General features: G+C 57.9%; 2 protein-coding genes across 3 annotated transcripts in view; one reads left to right on the forward strand and one right to left on the reverse strand.

Moving 5' to 3' along the window:
- Positions 1-2,399, forward strand: part of COG4 (component of oligomeric golgi complex 4) — a 49,162-nt gene extending 46,763 nt beyond the window's left edge. For both annotated transcript variants that reach the window (XM_011976771.1, XM_011976772.1), the window contains 5 exons: positions 140-232; positions 791-874; positions 1,101-1,202; positions 1,480-1,608; positions 1,825-2,399. In XM_011976771.1, the coding sequence (XP_011832161.1) occupies positions 140-232; positions 791-874; positions 1,101-1,202; positions 1,480-1,608; positions 1,825-1,959 (543 nt within the window). In that variant the 3' untranslated portion in view covers positions 1,960-2,399. The remainder of the gene's footprint in view (positions 1-139; positions 233-790; positions 875-1,100; positions 1,203-1,479; positions 1,609-1,824) is intronic.
- Positions 2,400-2,691: 292 nt separating this feature from the next.
- Positions 2,692-17,068, reverse strand: part of FUK (fucokinase) — a 26,196-nt gene continuing 11,819 nt past the window's right edge. The window contains exons 2-20 of the mRNA XM_011976774.1: positions 16,176-16,248; positions 15,659-15,756; positions 15,188-15,268; positions 14,180-14,299; positions 13,826-13,997; positions 12,559-12,671; positions 11,916-12,017; positions 11,636-11,806; positions 10,366-10,430; positions 9,626-9,996; positions 8,673-8,883; positions 8,319-8,485; positions 8,002-8,223; positions 7,484-7,627; positions 7,210-7,329; positions 4,521-4,708; positions 4,330-4,429; positions 3,565-3,788; positions 2,692-3,389 (exon numbers count right to left, since the gene is read on the reverse strand). Of these exons, the coding sequence (XP_011832164.1) occupies positions 3,288-3,389; positions 3,565-3,788; positions 4,330-4,429; positions 4,521-4,708; positions 7,210-7,329; positions 7,484-7,627; positions 8,002-8,223; positions 8,319-8,485; positions 8,673-8,883; positions 9,626-9,996; positions 10,366-10,430; positions 11,636-11,806; positions 11,916-12,017; positions 12,559-12,671; positions 13,826-13,997; positions 14,180-14,299; positions 15,188-15,268; positions 15,659-15,756; positions 16,176-16,248 (2,844 nt within the window). The 3' untranslated portion in view covers positions 2,692-3,287. The remainder of the gene's footprint in view (positions 3,390-3,564; positions 3,789-4,329; positions 4,430-4,520; positions 4,709-7,209; positions 7,330-7,483; positions 7,628-8,001; positions 8,224-8,318; positions 8,486-8,672; positions 8,884-9,625; positions 9,997-10,365; positions 10,431-11,635; positions 11,807-11,915; positions 12,018-12,558; positions 12,672-13,825; positions 13,998-14,179; positions 14,300-15,187; positions 15,269-15,658; positions 15,757-16,175; positions 16,249-17,068) is intronic.

Here is a 17,068-nt window from a genome sequence, read left to right on the forward strand (position 1 = left end):
GAGAAGAGAGAGGGAAGGGATGGGGAGAGGAGAGATGGAAGGGATGGGGAGGGAACAAGAAGGGAGGGATGGGGAGAAGAGAGAGGGAAGGGATGAGGTGTGCCTTCTGTGTTACATGTCTCCACCTTGTCTTGTGCAGGAAGGGCTGACGGAGCTCAACAGCACAGCCATCAAGCCACAGGTGCAGCCTTGGATCAACAGCTTTTTCTCCGTCTCCCACAACATCGAGGAGGTTAGCCTGGCCACAGGCAGCCATCAAGCCCCAATGACCCCTCACCCCTAGCCCCAGCTGGAGGGAGCGGAGCCATCTGAACAGACTAGACCTTCCATGCTTCCCAGCCCACTTCCCCCACCCTCACCCTTGAAGACTAGGTTCCTCCCAGGAAACAGTTTGTCCCTAGTCAGAAGGGCTCAGAAAGACATGGAGTTTGCCTTGACCTAACTTGTTCCCTTGTATTGGAGCTCTTTTTGCCCCACCTATGATAGACTTAGAAGCGTTTTTTTCCTCCTGGCCTAGTGATTTCATTCCTGTAGAACATGAGATCCAAGAAGGAATAAAATGCCAGGAACTTTACCATATTATGTGGGCCTCTGCTACAGCCCTGGGCTGTTTGCTGGTCAATTTCTGCCAGCCTGGATGTCTGAGCTGGTTTTAAACTAGATGAGTCAAGGCACAGGAAAGGAAGAACATTTTACATTATTTTCTTAGAGGGATAGAGGTGGGTGGCAGTGAATGGTACTTCTTAGAAAGAGGCCCATGGTGACCACCAGTCCTGCTTCCTGACAACAGGAAGAATTCAATGACTATGAAGCCAATGACCCTTGGGTACAACAGTTCATCCTTAACCTGGAGCAGCAAATGGCGGAGTTCAAGGTGAGTAGGGGCCCTAGGGATCCACTTAGGGAAATTACCCACCTCTGCCCAAACCAGCAGCCTGCAGGGTCTCATCACATTCCTTCTGGGAACCCTGGAAGCCCTTCCAACCCTAACCTGTAGAAACACTGCCCCGTGGCCTCACCTAACCATCCTCGCCACCTAAGACTCCAGCGTAGAGGCAGAGGAGTTAGGTGGGGCTCTGATGTCAACCCTCTGTGTGCAGGCCAGCCTGTCCCCGGTCATCTACGACAGCCTGACCGGCCTCATGACCAGCCTTGTTGCCGTCGAGTTGGAGAAAGTGGTGCTGAAATCCACCTTTAACCGGGTAAGGTAAAGGGGTCATGGGTCTGCAGCTCGCGTTTCTCCTCTGAGGAAGACGAGCCATGCCACCACCCCAGGACTTGCATCCCCTCTGTCTGCTGCCCACAGGCCCTGCATGTCTGGGTCCAGTTCTGCCCTGACTTCTGAAGCCGTAGAGCAAACAGAAGCCACAGGGCACCACCTGAGGCCTGGCCAGCCTTGCCACCCAGCTCTGGGGGCAGTTGGAGGCCAGTTCTGCTTGGCCAGGCCTAAGTAGTTACTGGGCTTGGGTTCTTCTGCAGCTGGGCGGTCTGCAGTTTGACAAAGAGCTGAGGTCACTCATTGCCTACCTTACCACGGTGACCACCTGGACCATCCGAGACAAGTTTGCCCGGCTCTCCCAGATGGCCACCATCCTCAATCTGGAGCGGGTAGGTGGCTCGCCCTTGGCCCAGCCACGGAGGGGTGACTGAAAGAGGCAAAGATGGATCCCCACCACTTCCCTCTAAACCATGTCTCTGCCAGCAGCCAGCCCTACAGGACACCTTCCCCTTCCCAGGTGCCCCTGCTCTGCCCCTGGTGGAGGCCAGAGCCCTCTTTCAGAATAGCCCCACCTTGCTGACTGGTCTCTATGTCTTTCCCCACAGGTGACCGAGATCCTCGATTACTGGGGACCCAACTCCGGCCCATTGACGTGGCGCCTCACCCCTGCTGAAGTGCGCCAGGTGCTGGCCCTGCGCATAGACTTCCGCAGTGAAGATATCAAGAGGCTGCGCCTGTAGCTGCCTGGGTGAACACACCTGGCTCATCACACTTCCAGGCCTGTTCTCGAAGGGGCCCCAGCCAAGGAGCTGAGCGAGACTGTCTGACTTGGGGGAGATCTGACAGCCCAGACCTTTCTACAGCTGGCAGCAGAGAAACAAGGTCTGGGCCCCCTCCATGCTCTGCCCTCAGGCCTGGCCAGGTGATGCTCTGGGGGCAGCGTCTCCCCACCAAGAGAAGCGGGCTCCTAATGAGGTAGGAAAGCCATGGCAGGCAGTGGGCAGCCCAGGCCAGCTTTCTGCGTGGATGGTCAGTCTCTTGCCCTCAAACACTACAGCAAACAAGCTACCCTGCCAGCCCTAGACAACTTGGGTACATCTGGGGACCTAGCAGTTAGGCTTGACTTCGAGCAAAGGCTGTGATGTTTATGATCCCTGAATAAAGCTACCCCTTGGAGAGATGCCAGTGTGCTGTTTCCAGGGAGGGCCAGATGCTATGGGGCAGGGCAGGTCTACCAGTTGCACTGAAATAGGAAGGCAAAACCCAAGACCTCAGCTTCCTCCCACACACAGTGCAGCACACAGCTGTGTCCGGGACCCACGTGATGGCAGGAGCCCCCATCCAGTCCCAGACCCTCATGCCCCTATGGGGCCCCCACCACAAGCTGGATCACCGCAGGGCCGGTTCCCCATGGTGTAGGAAGTGGGAACTGCTCCCAGGAGGAGCAAAAGTGACTTTATGAGAACCACCTGTAAGGACAGAGTGACTTTATTCCAAGAATGCCAGTCCTGAGAACCCACTTCCCACAGGCACCAGGTCACTTGGCACGGTCCGTAGCTTTGTTGGTTAAGGCCTGGGATGGCAGTGAATCGCTGGGTCACTGCCACCAACTTGGCAAGGGACCGCCACCCTCACTCCCACGCTCCCATGAGGGTGAAGCGTGAAGTCTACAACTCTAAGGAAGGCCACAGGGAATGCCTCGGAGGGCCTCTTCAGGGTTGGCCTTGCCAAGGGACTCCCAGCCATACGCCAAGGCTGGCTGTCAACCCTTTCCAGGGCCCTCGTGGAATGAGAAGGCCAGCCATAGGATTTGTAAAGGCCACATGGGATACTAAGCTTGGGACCTTCTTATGTCCAGGAGGAACAGAGGCTATACCTAGGCCACTGTCCATCAGGTCAGTCCTGTCCCAGGCACTCTCTGCTTGCCCAGGTCTTGCTCTGGTCAGCTTCCTTTGGGAGCAGATTCGCAGAGGTGGGTGGGGAGTAGGAGGTGGAGGTTCCCATGGGGCAAGGAAGGTGGGGGACACTGTAGCTCCAGGTTTTCTCCTGTTGCAGAGAGAAGCCAGCTTCATGGGAAAGGGCAACAGGTTGAGGCCTCGGTCCCCAGCAGCTTCAGGCTCAGGCCCTGCGTGTCCACTTCAACCAGGTGGATGCTGTAATTCCCAAGGCCCTGGACAGGACAGGAAGTATTTAGAAGGCTTTGGACAAATCTCAGGCCTTCTGGAGGCTGGACTGAGCCTGCAGGACCAGGGGAACTTGCAGATACAGCCCCTGGTTAACTGGTGGGCCACAGTGAGGTTTCTTGCCCCAAGAGGTCTCCTGACCAACCCCAGCCCCATCAGTACCTCGGTCTTGGCCAGCACCGTCTCCAAGGCCTCCTTTTGCTGTGGCTCCTTGGTCAACAGATAGAGAAAGCCTCCACCGCCTGCCCCAGCCAGGCTCTGGCCATGCACGTGGGGGGCCAGGACATCCATCATACGCCGCACAGCCAGGGGCTCACAGCCTGGAGCCATGAGCTTCTTCTGCTCCCAGTATGAGGTCAGGCACTGGCCCAGCAGAGGCAGGCTTCCTGAGGTGGGGCAGAGGGGAGTGATGTGCCTGGGCCAAGATACTCAGCACCCGTCTGGAGACTGCATGAAGTGCCAGGACGTGCTGCTGAGCCAGTGTCATGGTAAAGAAGCCAGATTCCAGTGCTGGCTGGAGCTGGAAGTAACAAGCCCACTTCCCAGGACTGCCTGAGGACCAATGTGCAGGAAGCAACCAACACCACACCCAGCACAGTCGGCATCTAGGGAGCTGTGAAGCCACACACTGGGGCCCTGCCCGGCTCAGACTTCCCTGGAACTCAGCCATGGGGTGAGTCCCTTCCCCTTTCTGCTTCCTGTTAGGTGGGGCTGGAGGGCCTTTCCCATGATGGAACTTTTGTCCTCAGATGTGACTTTCCCCTAAATGTGAGACCTTGGAGAGGACAGACAATAGGCTTCTGTTCCCAGAGGCCTAATATCTGGAGCTTGTGCCAAGCCTGCAGATGACCCTGGCCTCAAACCCACAAGTGGCAGGATACTCCCTCCTGGTGCCCTGACCCCCCCGCCCCGGAAGAAGCCCCTCACCTTGGCGGAAGGCTTCAGCGCACTCCTCAGTTTGCTGCACCAGGCTGTGGGCATTCTGCACCACAGCAGGCAGTCGGGCGTACCAGCTCCTCAGCACATCCTGTGGACGGGGCAGGAGAAGGGGTGGTGAGGACCCAGGCCCAGCCGGCAGGCCCCCTGCCTGCCTCCCTCATGCTGGGGCCAGAGCTCACCTGCAGCAGATTCCGAGCCAGGCGGGTCTTGCCAGTGTACACCAAGAGCAGGTGGTCATTGAGCTTCTGGACAAAGCCCTCAGGCACTGTGACCTCTTCTACCTCCACCTTCAGCGGCAGCTGAGCCCGGGAGCGCCCCACCTTGATGCCAGGCATTAGGCCACCCACTTGGTCCTGCCAGCCACCTCCTGTAAGCCCAGGGCCTGTCACTGTTGGAGTCTGTCTGGCCCAGCTTCATTCTCCCAGTCTAGGCTCCCGGCCCTGCACCCCTTTCTGGGAGCAGTATGGAAAGATAGCTTCCCTCAACTCCACAGGACAGTGAGCTACGCAGCTTCTGTCCCCAGGACAATCCCAGCAAGGGAATGGGCTTCACTCCAGGGCAAAGCTTGGAATTCCCGAGGCCTGAGTTTTGTTTTAGACCTAATGTGTAATTGGAATTGGGATAAACCACATTGAAGGATAAAGATTTTACACTATGGCCGGGCATGGTGACGCACACCTGTAATCACAGCACTTTGGGAGGCTAAGGCGGGCAGATCACTTGAGGTCAGGAGTTTGAGACCAGCCTGGCCAACATGGTGAAACCCCATCTCTACCAAAAATACAAAAATTAGCCAGGCATGATGGTACGTGTCCTATAATCCCAGCTTCTGGGGAGGCTGAGGCAGAGGTTGCAGTGAGCTGAGATCTCACCGCTACACTCCAGCCTGGGTAACAGTGTGAGACTCTGGCTCAAAAAATACATATTTTACACTAACCTCTGCCCCTCCTAGGGGAGTTTTAGTCAGAGGAGAGGCTGACAGATACCTTCCCTATAGCCTGAGTCTCCCTGCACCATCTTCTGACAGGTGGTTTATGTTGGAAGGAAGCTCATCAGGATCTATTTTTATCTTATCTAACTTACACATCTTTCCAGCTTCAGTAATGAAAGGTATGTATCATTTTCCTCCTTGTAGCTGCATAAAAATAACAAAACTAGTCCGGGCATGGTGGCTTACGCTTGTAATCCCAGCACTTTGGGAGGCCAAGGCAGGCGGATCACGAGGTCAGGAGTTCAAGACCAGACTGGCCAACACAGTGAAACCCCATCTCTACTAAAAATACAAAAAATTAGCTGGGCACGGTGGCAGGCGCCTGTAACACCAGCTACTCGGGAGGCTGAGGCAGGAGAATCGCTTGAACCCGGGAGGTAGAGGTGGCAGTGAGCCGAGATCGTGCCACTGCACTCCAATCTGGGTGACAGAGCTAGACTCCATCTCAAAAATAAAAAAAAAAATTTTAAATAACAAAACTTGAGTTGCTTCTGGGACAGACCCTTGATATTTAGGGAAGGGCCTGCAAGGGTTTAGAGTACGAAATGCAAAAGACAGGAGCCATCTGGAACTTTGCAGCCAAAACCTGGTGGCTGCAAAGTGGCTAAATCTTGAAATGTCAAGACTTAACTGTGCCCCTCTGCTTCAGAGCACTTGGCACAGTTTGTAATACACATGCACCTGAGTGGTTATTGATTAATGTCTGTCTCCAGGAGACCACAGGATTTTTGAAGGCAGGGACCCCCTTTTTGCTCATTTTATCCCCGGGGCCCCACAGAGTGGGTTCTCAACAAATAGTCATCCGTTGGCCAGTGTAGAACTTGAATGGCGCACCTCAAAAGAAAGCTGGAAAGGCTTCCCCATCTGCACCTTTTGCTAATGACTACCGATTATGGGATATGAGTCACTACAGTGAAACGAGAGGCTTGAGCTACAGAGTGACAGAAAACACCACAATCAGGCTTCAGTAGGCCTTTGCAGCAGTTTCCTTCCAGGGGTGTGCTGGAGACGGGGCCTGACACCCTGAGGTGGACCTGAAACCAGAGAAGCCTGTGGCTGCTCTACACTAGCCATGGGTTCCAGGGGGCTCGGTGGCCAAGAGGAGTGAGAAGCCTGGCGCTGGTGACATTCGTTAGATCATAGTCATTGTTGGGCTCTTGCTGCCCTACCATATGGCCAGGGGGGTGGGGGCGGGGGCACAGGTGATCGCATCTCAAGTAAGGGCATGATGCCAGAATGGCAGGCAGAAGGTCCAAACCAGCTCTGCCCAGCCCTACCTGAGCACAGCCCTGGATAGGCACAGTCACGAAGCATAGCACCTGGTTCCAACAAGCATAAAAGGCACAGCACAGGCCCAGTGCGGTGGCTCACGCCTGTAATCCCAGCATTTTGGGAGGCCAAGGCGGGCGGATCACTAGGTCAGGAGATCGAGACCATCCTGGCTAACGGTGAAACCCCGTCTCTACTAACAATACAAAAACTTAGCTCGGTGTGGTGGCAGGCGCCTGTAGTCCCAGCTACTCGGGAGGCTGAAGCAGGAGAATGGTGTGAACCTGGGAGGCAGAGCTTGCAGTGAGCCAAGATCACACCACTGCACTCCAGCCTGGGTGACAGAGCAAGACTCCATCTCAAAAAAGAAAGAAAAGAAAGGCACAGCACAGAATCTGGCACTCAGTAGATGCTCATGAAACAGCTCGTTGGGAGGTAGAACATTTCAAGTTGAAAGTGACCAGAGAAGGTCAAAGTGACTAGAAGGAAAGTATTTTCAACAGCAGCACAGTCATGTGGCTGTTGGCCAATCACATGCAAATCCATTCCCCCCGTAGGCCCTTGGGAAAGTGTCAGTGACTTCCCCCAACTCCAGGGCAGTCACATACCAGTGGTGAGCACCTGCTCCAGGTGCAGCACTGCATGGATCAGGGCTTCCGTGCCCACCACCCGGCCTGCGGCTCGCTGCAAGGCAGCCAGGGCAGTGCCTGCCAAGATGCTGCTGGTGCCTGCAGGGCAGAGAGGAGACAGCAGGCATGAAACACCTCTGCCCTGCCCAGGCCTGCCTGACTCCCTTTAAGGGCAGAGGCCAGGGAAAGGGATCACAGGCAAGGTTGGAGGGCTGTGACAGTCAGTGGATAGCAGGTGGCAGGGCCCGCTTACCCAGGCCAGAGCCGTGGGGCAGCTCAGACCAGGTGTGCAGCTCAAAGCCGCCCCCGAAGGTGCGGAGCAGCTGCTCATTCAGCTGGAGTTCCGAGTGGACATGCACGATCCCCGCGCAGATGAAGGCCGCCTTCAGCAGGGCCCCTGCAGAGGGACAGGCATGAGGAAGGAATTTGGTCTCCAAGGGCAGACGCAGACACCCACCCACCCTCATGACTTCCCAGCCAGTGCGGGACTCATCCGGTGGGACAAAAGTCCAGCAGCAGTACTGGCCCCACCCCCAAGCCATAAAAGGGCCTCTGGACTCCCAGACAGGGACACATGTCATCTCTACTTCCTGTGTCTGTAGGTGCCTATGCAGGTTGACTCCCAGCCCCTTCCTTCCCTTCAGGCTCCTCAGCCAGACTGGCTGGCTCCTCAGGCCAGACCCCAGTGGCTTGCAGTCTCTAGCTTCTGCCCCCCACCCCTAGCTGGCCATGTGTGCCAGCCCCACCTGCAGAGGTCTCAGGGTGCCTGACCTGGGGCATGGGGCTGGCAGTAGTCCCGCAGGTCAGCCAGGCACCGGCACACTATCTTCACAGTCATCTCATCCTGCCGAGGCCCCACCGCCAGCCACAGCTCAGGCTCCGGGATGCGGCGTGCCCTGGCTCCAATGGGCCGGCGGCCATCCACTCGCACAGCCAGGCCCAGCACAGCCCCACCAAGCTCATAGGCAAGGGGTGGCGTGTCACTCCAGCCCCCTACGGCAGCGTGGCAAGACTCAAGTTGGTCACAGAAGCTGCCAGCCTGGCTCTGGGGCAGGTACCCTCACCCCCACCTGCCACAAGGGGCTCACCAGAGAAATCCACACGGGCTGGGCACTCAGCCACCACCCACTGCCCAGGTCCCGGCAGCTCCACCGGCTCCGTGGAGACAAAGTGCTGGGCTGACATCACAGCCTGGCGGATCAGGATCTGCCCAGCCCCCTCATAGTGGCGGGCCGCTCGCACCAGCAAGGCTGGCCTGCCAAAAGAAGAGAGAGGGATGGCGGCATGCAGTCCAAGCTAGAGGCAGACTGCCTGGCTTTGGGGACCTGACTGTCCTGGGGTACCCAACGGTGCCCCACCTCTCTCTGGGCTTCGTCCATCAGGGGCCACTTCCCAGATAGCCAGGGGCATATCCAAGGGATCTGACCTCTGTTAGTACCCACCTGCTTAGCCACTTGTCCCTCTCCTGGGCAAGCGCCTCCACGCCCGCTGCCAGGTCTCCACACTCCAGGTACGAGAAGGGCCGCATCCACTCAGGGTTGGCAGCTGGCCCGCTCCGCAAGCCCCCACGGCCCTCTGCCATGCAGCCCAGGACGTCCGCCACACAGGCCAGTGCCCGCGCTGCCACACCAGGATCTTCTGCCCCAGCTGCAACTGAGGGACCAGGAATTGGGGGTGGCAGGGGAGGAGGCCTGTCTTCAAAATCCTCTGCCCTGAGAGGCTACTCAACAGTCCCCAAATGCGCCAGACCCCTCACACCTCCTGGCTTTTGCCCACAATGTATCTTTGACTGTAACTGCACCCCTCCTCTCTGCCTGGCAGAGATCCTCTCGTCTTGCCAGTCCCAGAGTCCCAGCCCATAGGTGTCTCTTCAGCCCCACCCAGGACTCCCATAGTGATGAAGAGCTCAGGCTCTGGGCTCAAACCACCTGGGCTCAGGTCTCAGCCTCACCACCAGCTAGCCGTGTGGCTCTGGGTGAGTAGCTTCAATACCAATCATGTCCATGGTCCCTGGGACCTTCCACGAGGTACGGCCTAGGAGGCTAAGGCTGTGAGCCCCCAGCAGTGTGCCTGGGACCTCACGCAGAACTGACCATGTCCCTTGGGGGCCCTGTCCCCTCCCCACGCTCTGCACCCACATCCCGGCACCCGGTACAGAACATGCAGGGTTTGCCGATGTGCCTAGGACCTAGAGCTCAGCTGCCAGGCCTCAACCTCTGACCAAACCTCACTGACAAGGATGAGGCCTTCCAGAATCCTAAAAGTAAACTCCAGCGTGCCCCTTCCCAGCCTGAGCACCTCATGGCCCCCTAGTCCCCTCGGGGGGTGGCCCAGAGGACAGGGAGGGCAGGTGCCCCTGGCCTGACTCTGCAGCACTACCAGCCCGCACACTCACCCTGGTCCAACGTGGCCAACAGAGGCCCGGGGCAGCCCTCGCGGACAGCAGCCCAGATCAGCGGGCGCAGGCTGAGGTCCTGCCGGGCCTCCAGCACATGCCGCGCTTTATGCAGGGCCTGGCGGAAGAACAGGTCCCGGCGAGAGGCCAGCGTGGCAGCCCGATCCAGGCATGGCTGCAGCTGCTCCCAGGACAGACGCCAGGAGGCTCGCCAGGCTCGCAGGGCCTCGCCCCCATCCTCCTGGCGGTCCAGCATCCACAGCAGGTCCTGGGGTCCCAGGTCCCTCGAAGCGTGGAGCACAGGAAAGAGGCGGGCACTGGGAAGGCAGCACTCCGCTGGCGGCGTGTCAGGGTCCCACAGGTCCCAGGCTCTGATGTGGGGAGAAGGCACATTCCCAGGAGGGAAGCAAAAGCTCCAGTCTCCTCCCCAAGCCCTGAGCCACCTGTCAGTTCATGGGGACAGGACAGTCTTCTCCGAGGTAGCACAAGTGGGCAATTCAGGTCTGGGGCCAGGCTGCCTGGCATCCTTTCCCAGACCGCTGAACAAGAATGCCAAAGTCAGCACAGCCAGAGACTGGGAGCTGCCCAGGGGAAAGTACTGGAGAGAATCTCAAAACCACCCAGGCCCCTGGATGGTAGCAGGGCCCGTGCTGCTCTGGGGCAGGGGAGAGACACACCTCGAAAAGCAGCAGTCACCCCAGCTGCCCAGGTCACAGAGACCCGAGGGGTGTCCACCTTACCGAACACCTGTCCTCTTGAAGAATTCACTCCAGGGTACGTTGAGATATGTGCCTGCCCCCTGTCTCTGGGGGAGAGGAGGAAGCAGTCAGGGCTGCAGGGGCCACAGGAAAGGGTTAGAGACACTAGGCCAGGGGGCCAGGAGCTGCTCAAGTGCTCATGTGAGGGCAGAAAGACAGACAAAGCACGTACTTGACCCACCCAGGCTGGAGCGCAGTGGTGCAATCGGCTCACTGCAGGTATGAACTCCTGGCCTCAAGAGATCCTCCCACCTCGGCCTCCCAGAGTGTTGGGATTACAGGCGTGAGCCACTACACCCAGCCATGGAGCAATTTCTGAAATTGCTTTCAGCCCTGCAGCTCCAACACTCCTGCCGAGGTGCCTGAAATCTGGAGCAGAACCCTGGGTTCCAGGCCCAACCCACCACAACTGCTGCAGCCCAAGGCGGGTTACCTCCCTCTCTGAACCTCAGTCTCTAGCCTGCCAAATGGGGATAAAAATCTCCACCCAGCCAGGCGCGGTGGCTCACGCCTATAATCCCAGCACTTTGGGAGGCAGAGGTGGGCAGATCACGAGGTCAGGAGATTGAGACCATCCTGGCTAACACGGTGAAACCCCGTCTCTACTAAAAAATATTTTAAAATTAGCCGGGCGTGGTAGCGGGCGCCTGTAGTCCCAGCTACACAGGAGGCTGAGGCAGGAGAATAGCCTGAACCCGGGAGGCGGAGCTTGCAGTGAGCCGAGATCGCGCCATTGCACTCCAGCCTGGGCGACAGAGTGAGACTCTGTCTCAAAAAAAAAAAAAAAAATCCACCCAACCGGCCTGGCCAACATGATGAAACCCCATCTGTACTAAGCTGGGCGTGGTGGTGCACGCTGGTAGTCCCAGCTATTTGGGAGGCTGAGACAGGAGAATCACTTGAACCTGGGAGGCGGGGGTTGCAGTGAGCTGAGATTGGGCCGCTGCACTCCAGCCTGGGTGACAGAGCAAGACTCCATCTCCAAAAAAAAAAAAACAAAAACAAAATTCCCACCCAGCCCAGCTGGCTGAGCAGATGCAAGGAGGGAGAAAGCCTGTGGAGACTCTGCTGGTCTCACAGCCTAACCTCACCCTACCTCCTCCCTCATCCTCTCCTCCTACATCCTACCCTCCTCACAGCCTGTCCTACGGACCAGTGCTCAGAGAACCCCGCCGTGGGGTGGGGGCCAGGACTCCTTGGGGCTCCCCAAAGCCTGAAGATGGGGGTGAGGGAATGCAGGGCGACTGCCTACCTCCCAGCTGTCCAGACGGCCAACAAGGGTGAAGGCGTGGCCCGGGGAGCCGTGTAGCCGCGTACGGTGTCCCTGCAGGACAAGGTCATGCAGCTCCCAGCCATGCAGAGCCTCGGAGTGGGTTATGTCCAGGCCACTCACCATGCAGCCAGCGCCTATGTGAATAGGGCCCTGGCAGGGGACAGGGCAGACATCCTGGGTGGGCAGGCACCCAGCACCCCCCAACACACACGGGACACCAGCACCCTTGCCCCAATATGCCCACGCGCTCAGGCCTCACCCGCAGGTGGCAGTGCTGCAGGACACTCCCGGGACCCAGCCGGACAGGGCCCTCCAGCAGGCAACTGACCACAGAGCTCCCAGCCGCCAGGAGCTGCTGCTCCTGTGCAGCCGGGTAGGAAGAGCATGAGGGTCGAGGGCCAGGGCTGCCTCAACTCTCCTCCCAAGCCAAGCATCTGGGGGCGAAGTGTCCAGGCCTACTGCTCCCCTGCCCTGCAGCTCCCTAGACTCCTCTCTGGACCTGCCTTGGCCCCAGCCTGAGGCCTATTTCCATCCCACCTGTCCAGCTACGCCCAACCCCGCCACCCTGGGGGCCACCTCTGAACCCTACCTGTCCCCTTTCTCAGCAGCACAGCACTGACCCAGGCCCACCACTGTCACCCCAGGCAGACCCCAAAGAAAGGTCTTCTTTAGCTTCTCAATCAGGTAAGCTCCATGCAGAATCCTGACTTGGTCACTTACAGGCTGTGTGGCCTTAGGCAAGTTACTTAGCCTCTCTGAGCCTCCAGCACTTCATGCGTAAGCCGGGGGTAACACCTGCACTCAGGCCATCTGTTCCAAGGCCGGCTATTGTCTTCCTGGGAATCCACATCCCACCTGACCCCAGGCACTCAGCAGGCACCAGAGGGGCAGGGAGGTCTCACCTCCACCTGGGAGTGCACAATCTGGGCCCCAGGAGCCCCAGGGAGTGCCAGGCTGTGCAGGAACTCAGTGGCTGAGGAGGTCATGTAGCTGTAGCTGCCGTTGGAGACGTAGGCTGTAAAGACATAAGTACGGACCCCAACCCCATGCCTGCTGCGACTCAGGCTGGCCTCCCAGCAGCACAGACACATGGGGGCAGGTGTGGCAATGAGCCTGTTAGGGGAAACTGAGTCAGGAACCTGCCCAAAGCCACACAGCTAGAAAGCAGACAGGTTGGCTGGGCACGGTGGCTCGCACCTGTAATCCCAGCACTTTGGGAGGCCGAGGCGAGCGGATCACAAGGTCAGGAGATCGAGACCATCCTGGCTAACATGGTGAAACCCCATCTCTACTAAAAATACAAAAAAAAAAAATTAGCCAGGTGTGGTGGCAGGCGCCTGTAGTCCCAGTTACTTGGGAGGCTGAGGCAGGAGAATGGCATGAACCTGGAAGGCAGAGCTTGCAGTGAGCCGAGATCGTGCCACTGCACTCCAGCCTGAACAACAGAGCGAGACTCTGTCTCAAACCAAAAAAAGAAAAAAAATTAGCTAGGCATGGTGCCACGCACCTGTAATCCCAACTACTCAGGAAGCTGAGGCAGGAGAATCACTTGAACCCGGGAGGCAGAGGTTGCAGTGAGCCAAGATTGCACCACTGCACTCCAGCCTGGCCAACAGAGCCATACTCTGTCTCAAAAAAAGAAAGTAAGTAGACAGCTTAGGGCCAGGCATTGTGGCTCATGCCTGTAAACCCGGCACTTTGGGAGGCCGAGGCAGGCGGGTCACCTGAGGCCAGGAGTTCAAGACCAGCCTGACCCACATGGTGAAACCCCATCTCTACTAAAAATACAAAAATTAGCCGGGTGTGGTGATGTACAGCTATTATCCCAGGTACTCAGGAGGCTAAGGCAGGAGAATCGCTTGAACCAAGGAGGCGGAGGTTGCAGTGAGCTGAGATCGCACCACCTCACTCTAGCCGGGGCGACAGAGACAGACTCCGTTTCAAAAAACAAAACAAACAAAGTGGACAGGCTGGGAGAGCCTAGGAATGAGACAAAAGGAAGACAGGAAGGGGAAGGAGGTAGCTCAGTGCGGGGCTCTGGCACAGGACAGGAGAACTGCCCAGTCTCTGTGCTAGGCTGCCTGGCCCCGCATGCAGTGAGCAGCTCCATTCTTGGGGTCCTCACTCCCATGGTCTCCCCACCCCAGGGAGCTGAAAGGCAGTACCCACCCATGGTAAGGGGCTGATCGCGAAGCTCCCTCCACAGCTGGGCCCGGGCACTCTGCAGATAACCTGCTACATCCGCATCGCCTTGCCCCAACTCTGGGGGCCTCCCCACCAGGAAGTCCTCCCTGGTCACGTTCTCAGCCATGCAGTATAGAATGTCAAAAAACAGAGACAGCTGTGGGAAGGGGAAGAAGCACAGCTATTGTCGTGGCAGGGGTTTAGCCCCCAGGTTCTGAGGCTAAACCAGGGCCGTCCCGTCTGTGGAGACTCTGCCCCAGAGAGGGGAAGTGGCTGGCCTGAGGCCACACAGTGCCTCATCCCCAGGCCAGGACCCCCCAGCTGCCCTCCCCCAGTCACCTGAACAGGCCGGGCTCCAGAGTCCAAGCCCAGGTAGGTGCAGGCATCCAGGGGCGGGCTCACGTGGGTGGCTAGGAGGCGCTCGGCAGTCTCCACAGAGAAGAAGACAACCCCAGAGACCTGGAAGGGACCCCAAAAGGATCAGAGACAGAGAGCCCCGGACCAGGCCCTGGTACAAGTCAGGGAGGGCACATGCAGACGGGCCACGTGAAGCTGAGTGCCACACCAGGCAGGGAGTGTCGCCTTCTGACCACTCCACCACCCAGACTCCAGGCTTCTTTGGGGCAGCTCCCACCAAGGCACCTTCTGGGACCCCCTCAACTGTCAGGCCTCCTCCCAAACCCAGATCTCTACCCTCATAGTGGCCCACTCCCAGATTTCCCCGCCTCTCCAATCCTTGCCCCTCACACTGGAAGCATTCCCGGAGTCTGGCTCTAGGCCTCCTCCCGTCGCACTCCTTAACTTGCTCACATTCTGGTTCTAGGCTTCCTTTTTGTGTTTGAGCTTTTGAGGTTTGTTTTGTTTTGTTTTGTTTTGCAGCGGACAGGGGGTTGATTCAGAGTCTCACTCTGTCACCCCGGCTGGAGTGCAGTGGCATGATCTCGGCTCACTGCAACCTCTGCCTCCTGGGTTCAAGCGATTCTCGAGCCTCCACCTCCCAAGTAGTTGAGATTACAGGCACACGCCACCATGTTCAGCTAACTGTCGTATTTTTAGTAGAGACAAGATTTCACCATGTTGCCCAGGCTGGTCTCGAACTTCTGACCTCAACTGATCCACCCACCTCAGCCTCCTAAAGTGCTTGGATTACAGGCATGAGCCACCGTGCACACCTGGTTCTAGGCTTTCTGGTTCAGGACAAGACCCTGAATTTCAAGACTACCCTGTCCTCAGATTCTAGCACTAGCTTGTCCTGGAGGCTTCCAGAAGGAATTGAAGGAAGGCAAACCCTCCCTCCCCATCCCATAATGTCCCCAAAGCCCCACAACCTGGGCCCAGCAGCCATACCAGTGGTACCCGCCCATCAGGCCTGACACACCGCTGAATCTCTGCCTCAGTGCCCTGGTAGTAAATGTCCAAAACGAGGCCCTATATGCAGGGAGAAACAGAATCAGGGGAGGGAGCAGGGAGGGATCTGGAAGGAGGCCACAGCCACAGGTAGCAGCAAGGGCGTTCTTCAAAGCAAAGCTGAAGATGCAAGGCTGGCAGTTGCTGGCGTTCTCAGGAGGCCTGAGATTTCTACTCCATGATGTCGGAGGACAGGCTTTAAATATCTTCGCAGCCCCAAGCCCGGGCACAGAGACCGGGCAGGCGGTCAGTGTGAAATGTATTTTTGGCCAGAGTGAGGGAGCACTGGCGCCGCTGCCATGGAGGAAACTCCTTGGATTCAGGAGCATGCCAAGAAATCCAGGATGAGAGGTTGACCAGTGACAGGGGGAAGGCTGCCCCAGTCGGCTCCACTGCCCCCAGGGGAACTACCTGGGGGTCAGTGAGGTAGACGCCATGATTCCGAGCGTAGGCCAAGCTCCCTGGGAGGGCGATCACTCTGGCTCCCCGGAAGCTGTCCCAGCTGATCCCTGTGGGGTGGGGCAGTCAGGAGGCTCCCAGGGGCCTCGACCCAAGGCAGGGAGTCCCCCGCCAGGAGGAAGCAAGAGCCCAGGGCTGGGGCACCCGGGCGCCTCTAAAAGGGAAATATGGCTTCCAAGCCAAATGGACATTCCCCTGGGAAAATGACAGCCCTCCTCTCCCAAAGTTCTTCTGCAGAACCTGTGGGGCAGAAGGGGCAGGGCTGCTTCTGTCCATCCTACAGACAGACAGACTGAGGCACAGCAGGAGAAGCCCTGCCTCCACCGGGCTTCATTCTCCACACCCTCCAGCTTCCCATCTAACAGGGCAGTGGGGCAGGCCCAGAGGCAAGGTGGGCAAAGAAAGGCAGAGCTGGCTTCTCGCTGTGGCTGTGACGAGGGAAGGTGGTCCCAGGTAGTCTCAGGCTCACCAGGATTTACAGGAACAGACAGCAGCATGTCGGTACTGCAGACCCACACGCCTGGCGGGGAGCCCGGGCCCAGCTGCGGCGGGGGAAGGAGACACAACACGGCTGGTGCCTGACCCAGCGCTTCACCTGCCCTCAGGGATACTGTGCTGTTGACGTAACAGGGGCCTCCAAGACCTGGTCTGCCCCGCCCTCTGGCTGACCCGGGTTTACAGCTTCTCCCATGTGACTAACTTTTTTGTTGTTACTGTGACAGGGTCTCACTCTGTCACCCAGGCTGGAATGCAGTAGTGAGACCATAGCTTACTGCAGCCTCAAACTCCTGGGCTCAAGCGATCTTCCTGCCTCAGCCTCTTGAGTAGCTGGGACTACAAGTGCATGCCACCACGCCCAGGTAATTATTTAAAAATTATTTTGTAGAGAGGGGGTCTTGCTGTGTTGCCCAGGCTGGTCATGAACTCTTGGCCTCAAGTGATCCTCCCACCCTGGCCTCTGAAAGTGCTGAAATTATAGGCATGAGCCACTGCCCCCAGACACAATTAACTTCTTGAAGCCCTTTTTTTTTTTTTTTTTGAGACGGAGTCTCGCTCTGTCGACCAGGCTGAAGCGCAGTGGCCAGATCTTAGCTCACTACAAGCTCCGCCTCCCGGGTTCACGCCATTCTCCTGCCTCAGCCTCCCGAGTAGCTGGGACTACAGGCACCCGCCACCAGGCCTGGCTAGTTTTCCTCCTACCCTACTGCCTTCTCCTTTATTTTATTTTTTTTTTTTTTTGAGACAGAGTCTCGCTCTGCCGCCCAGGCTGGAGTGCGGTGGTCGAATTTCAGCTCACTGCAAGCTCCGCCTCCCGGGTTTATGCCTCCTGCCTCAGCCTCCCGAGTAGCTGGGACTACAGGC

Source organism: Mandrillus leucophaeus, unplaced genomic scaffold (genome assembly GCF_000951045.1).
Source record: "Mandrillus leucophaeus isolate KB7577 unplaced genomic scaffold, Mleu.le_1.0 Scaffold17, whole genome shotgun sequence".
In the NCBI taxonomy this organism is placed as follows: domain Eukaryota; kingdom Metazoa; phylum Chordata; class Mammalia; order Primates; family Cercopithecidae; genus Mandrillus; species Mandrillus leucophaeus.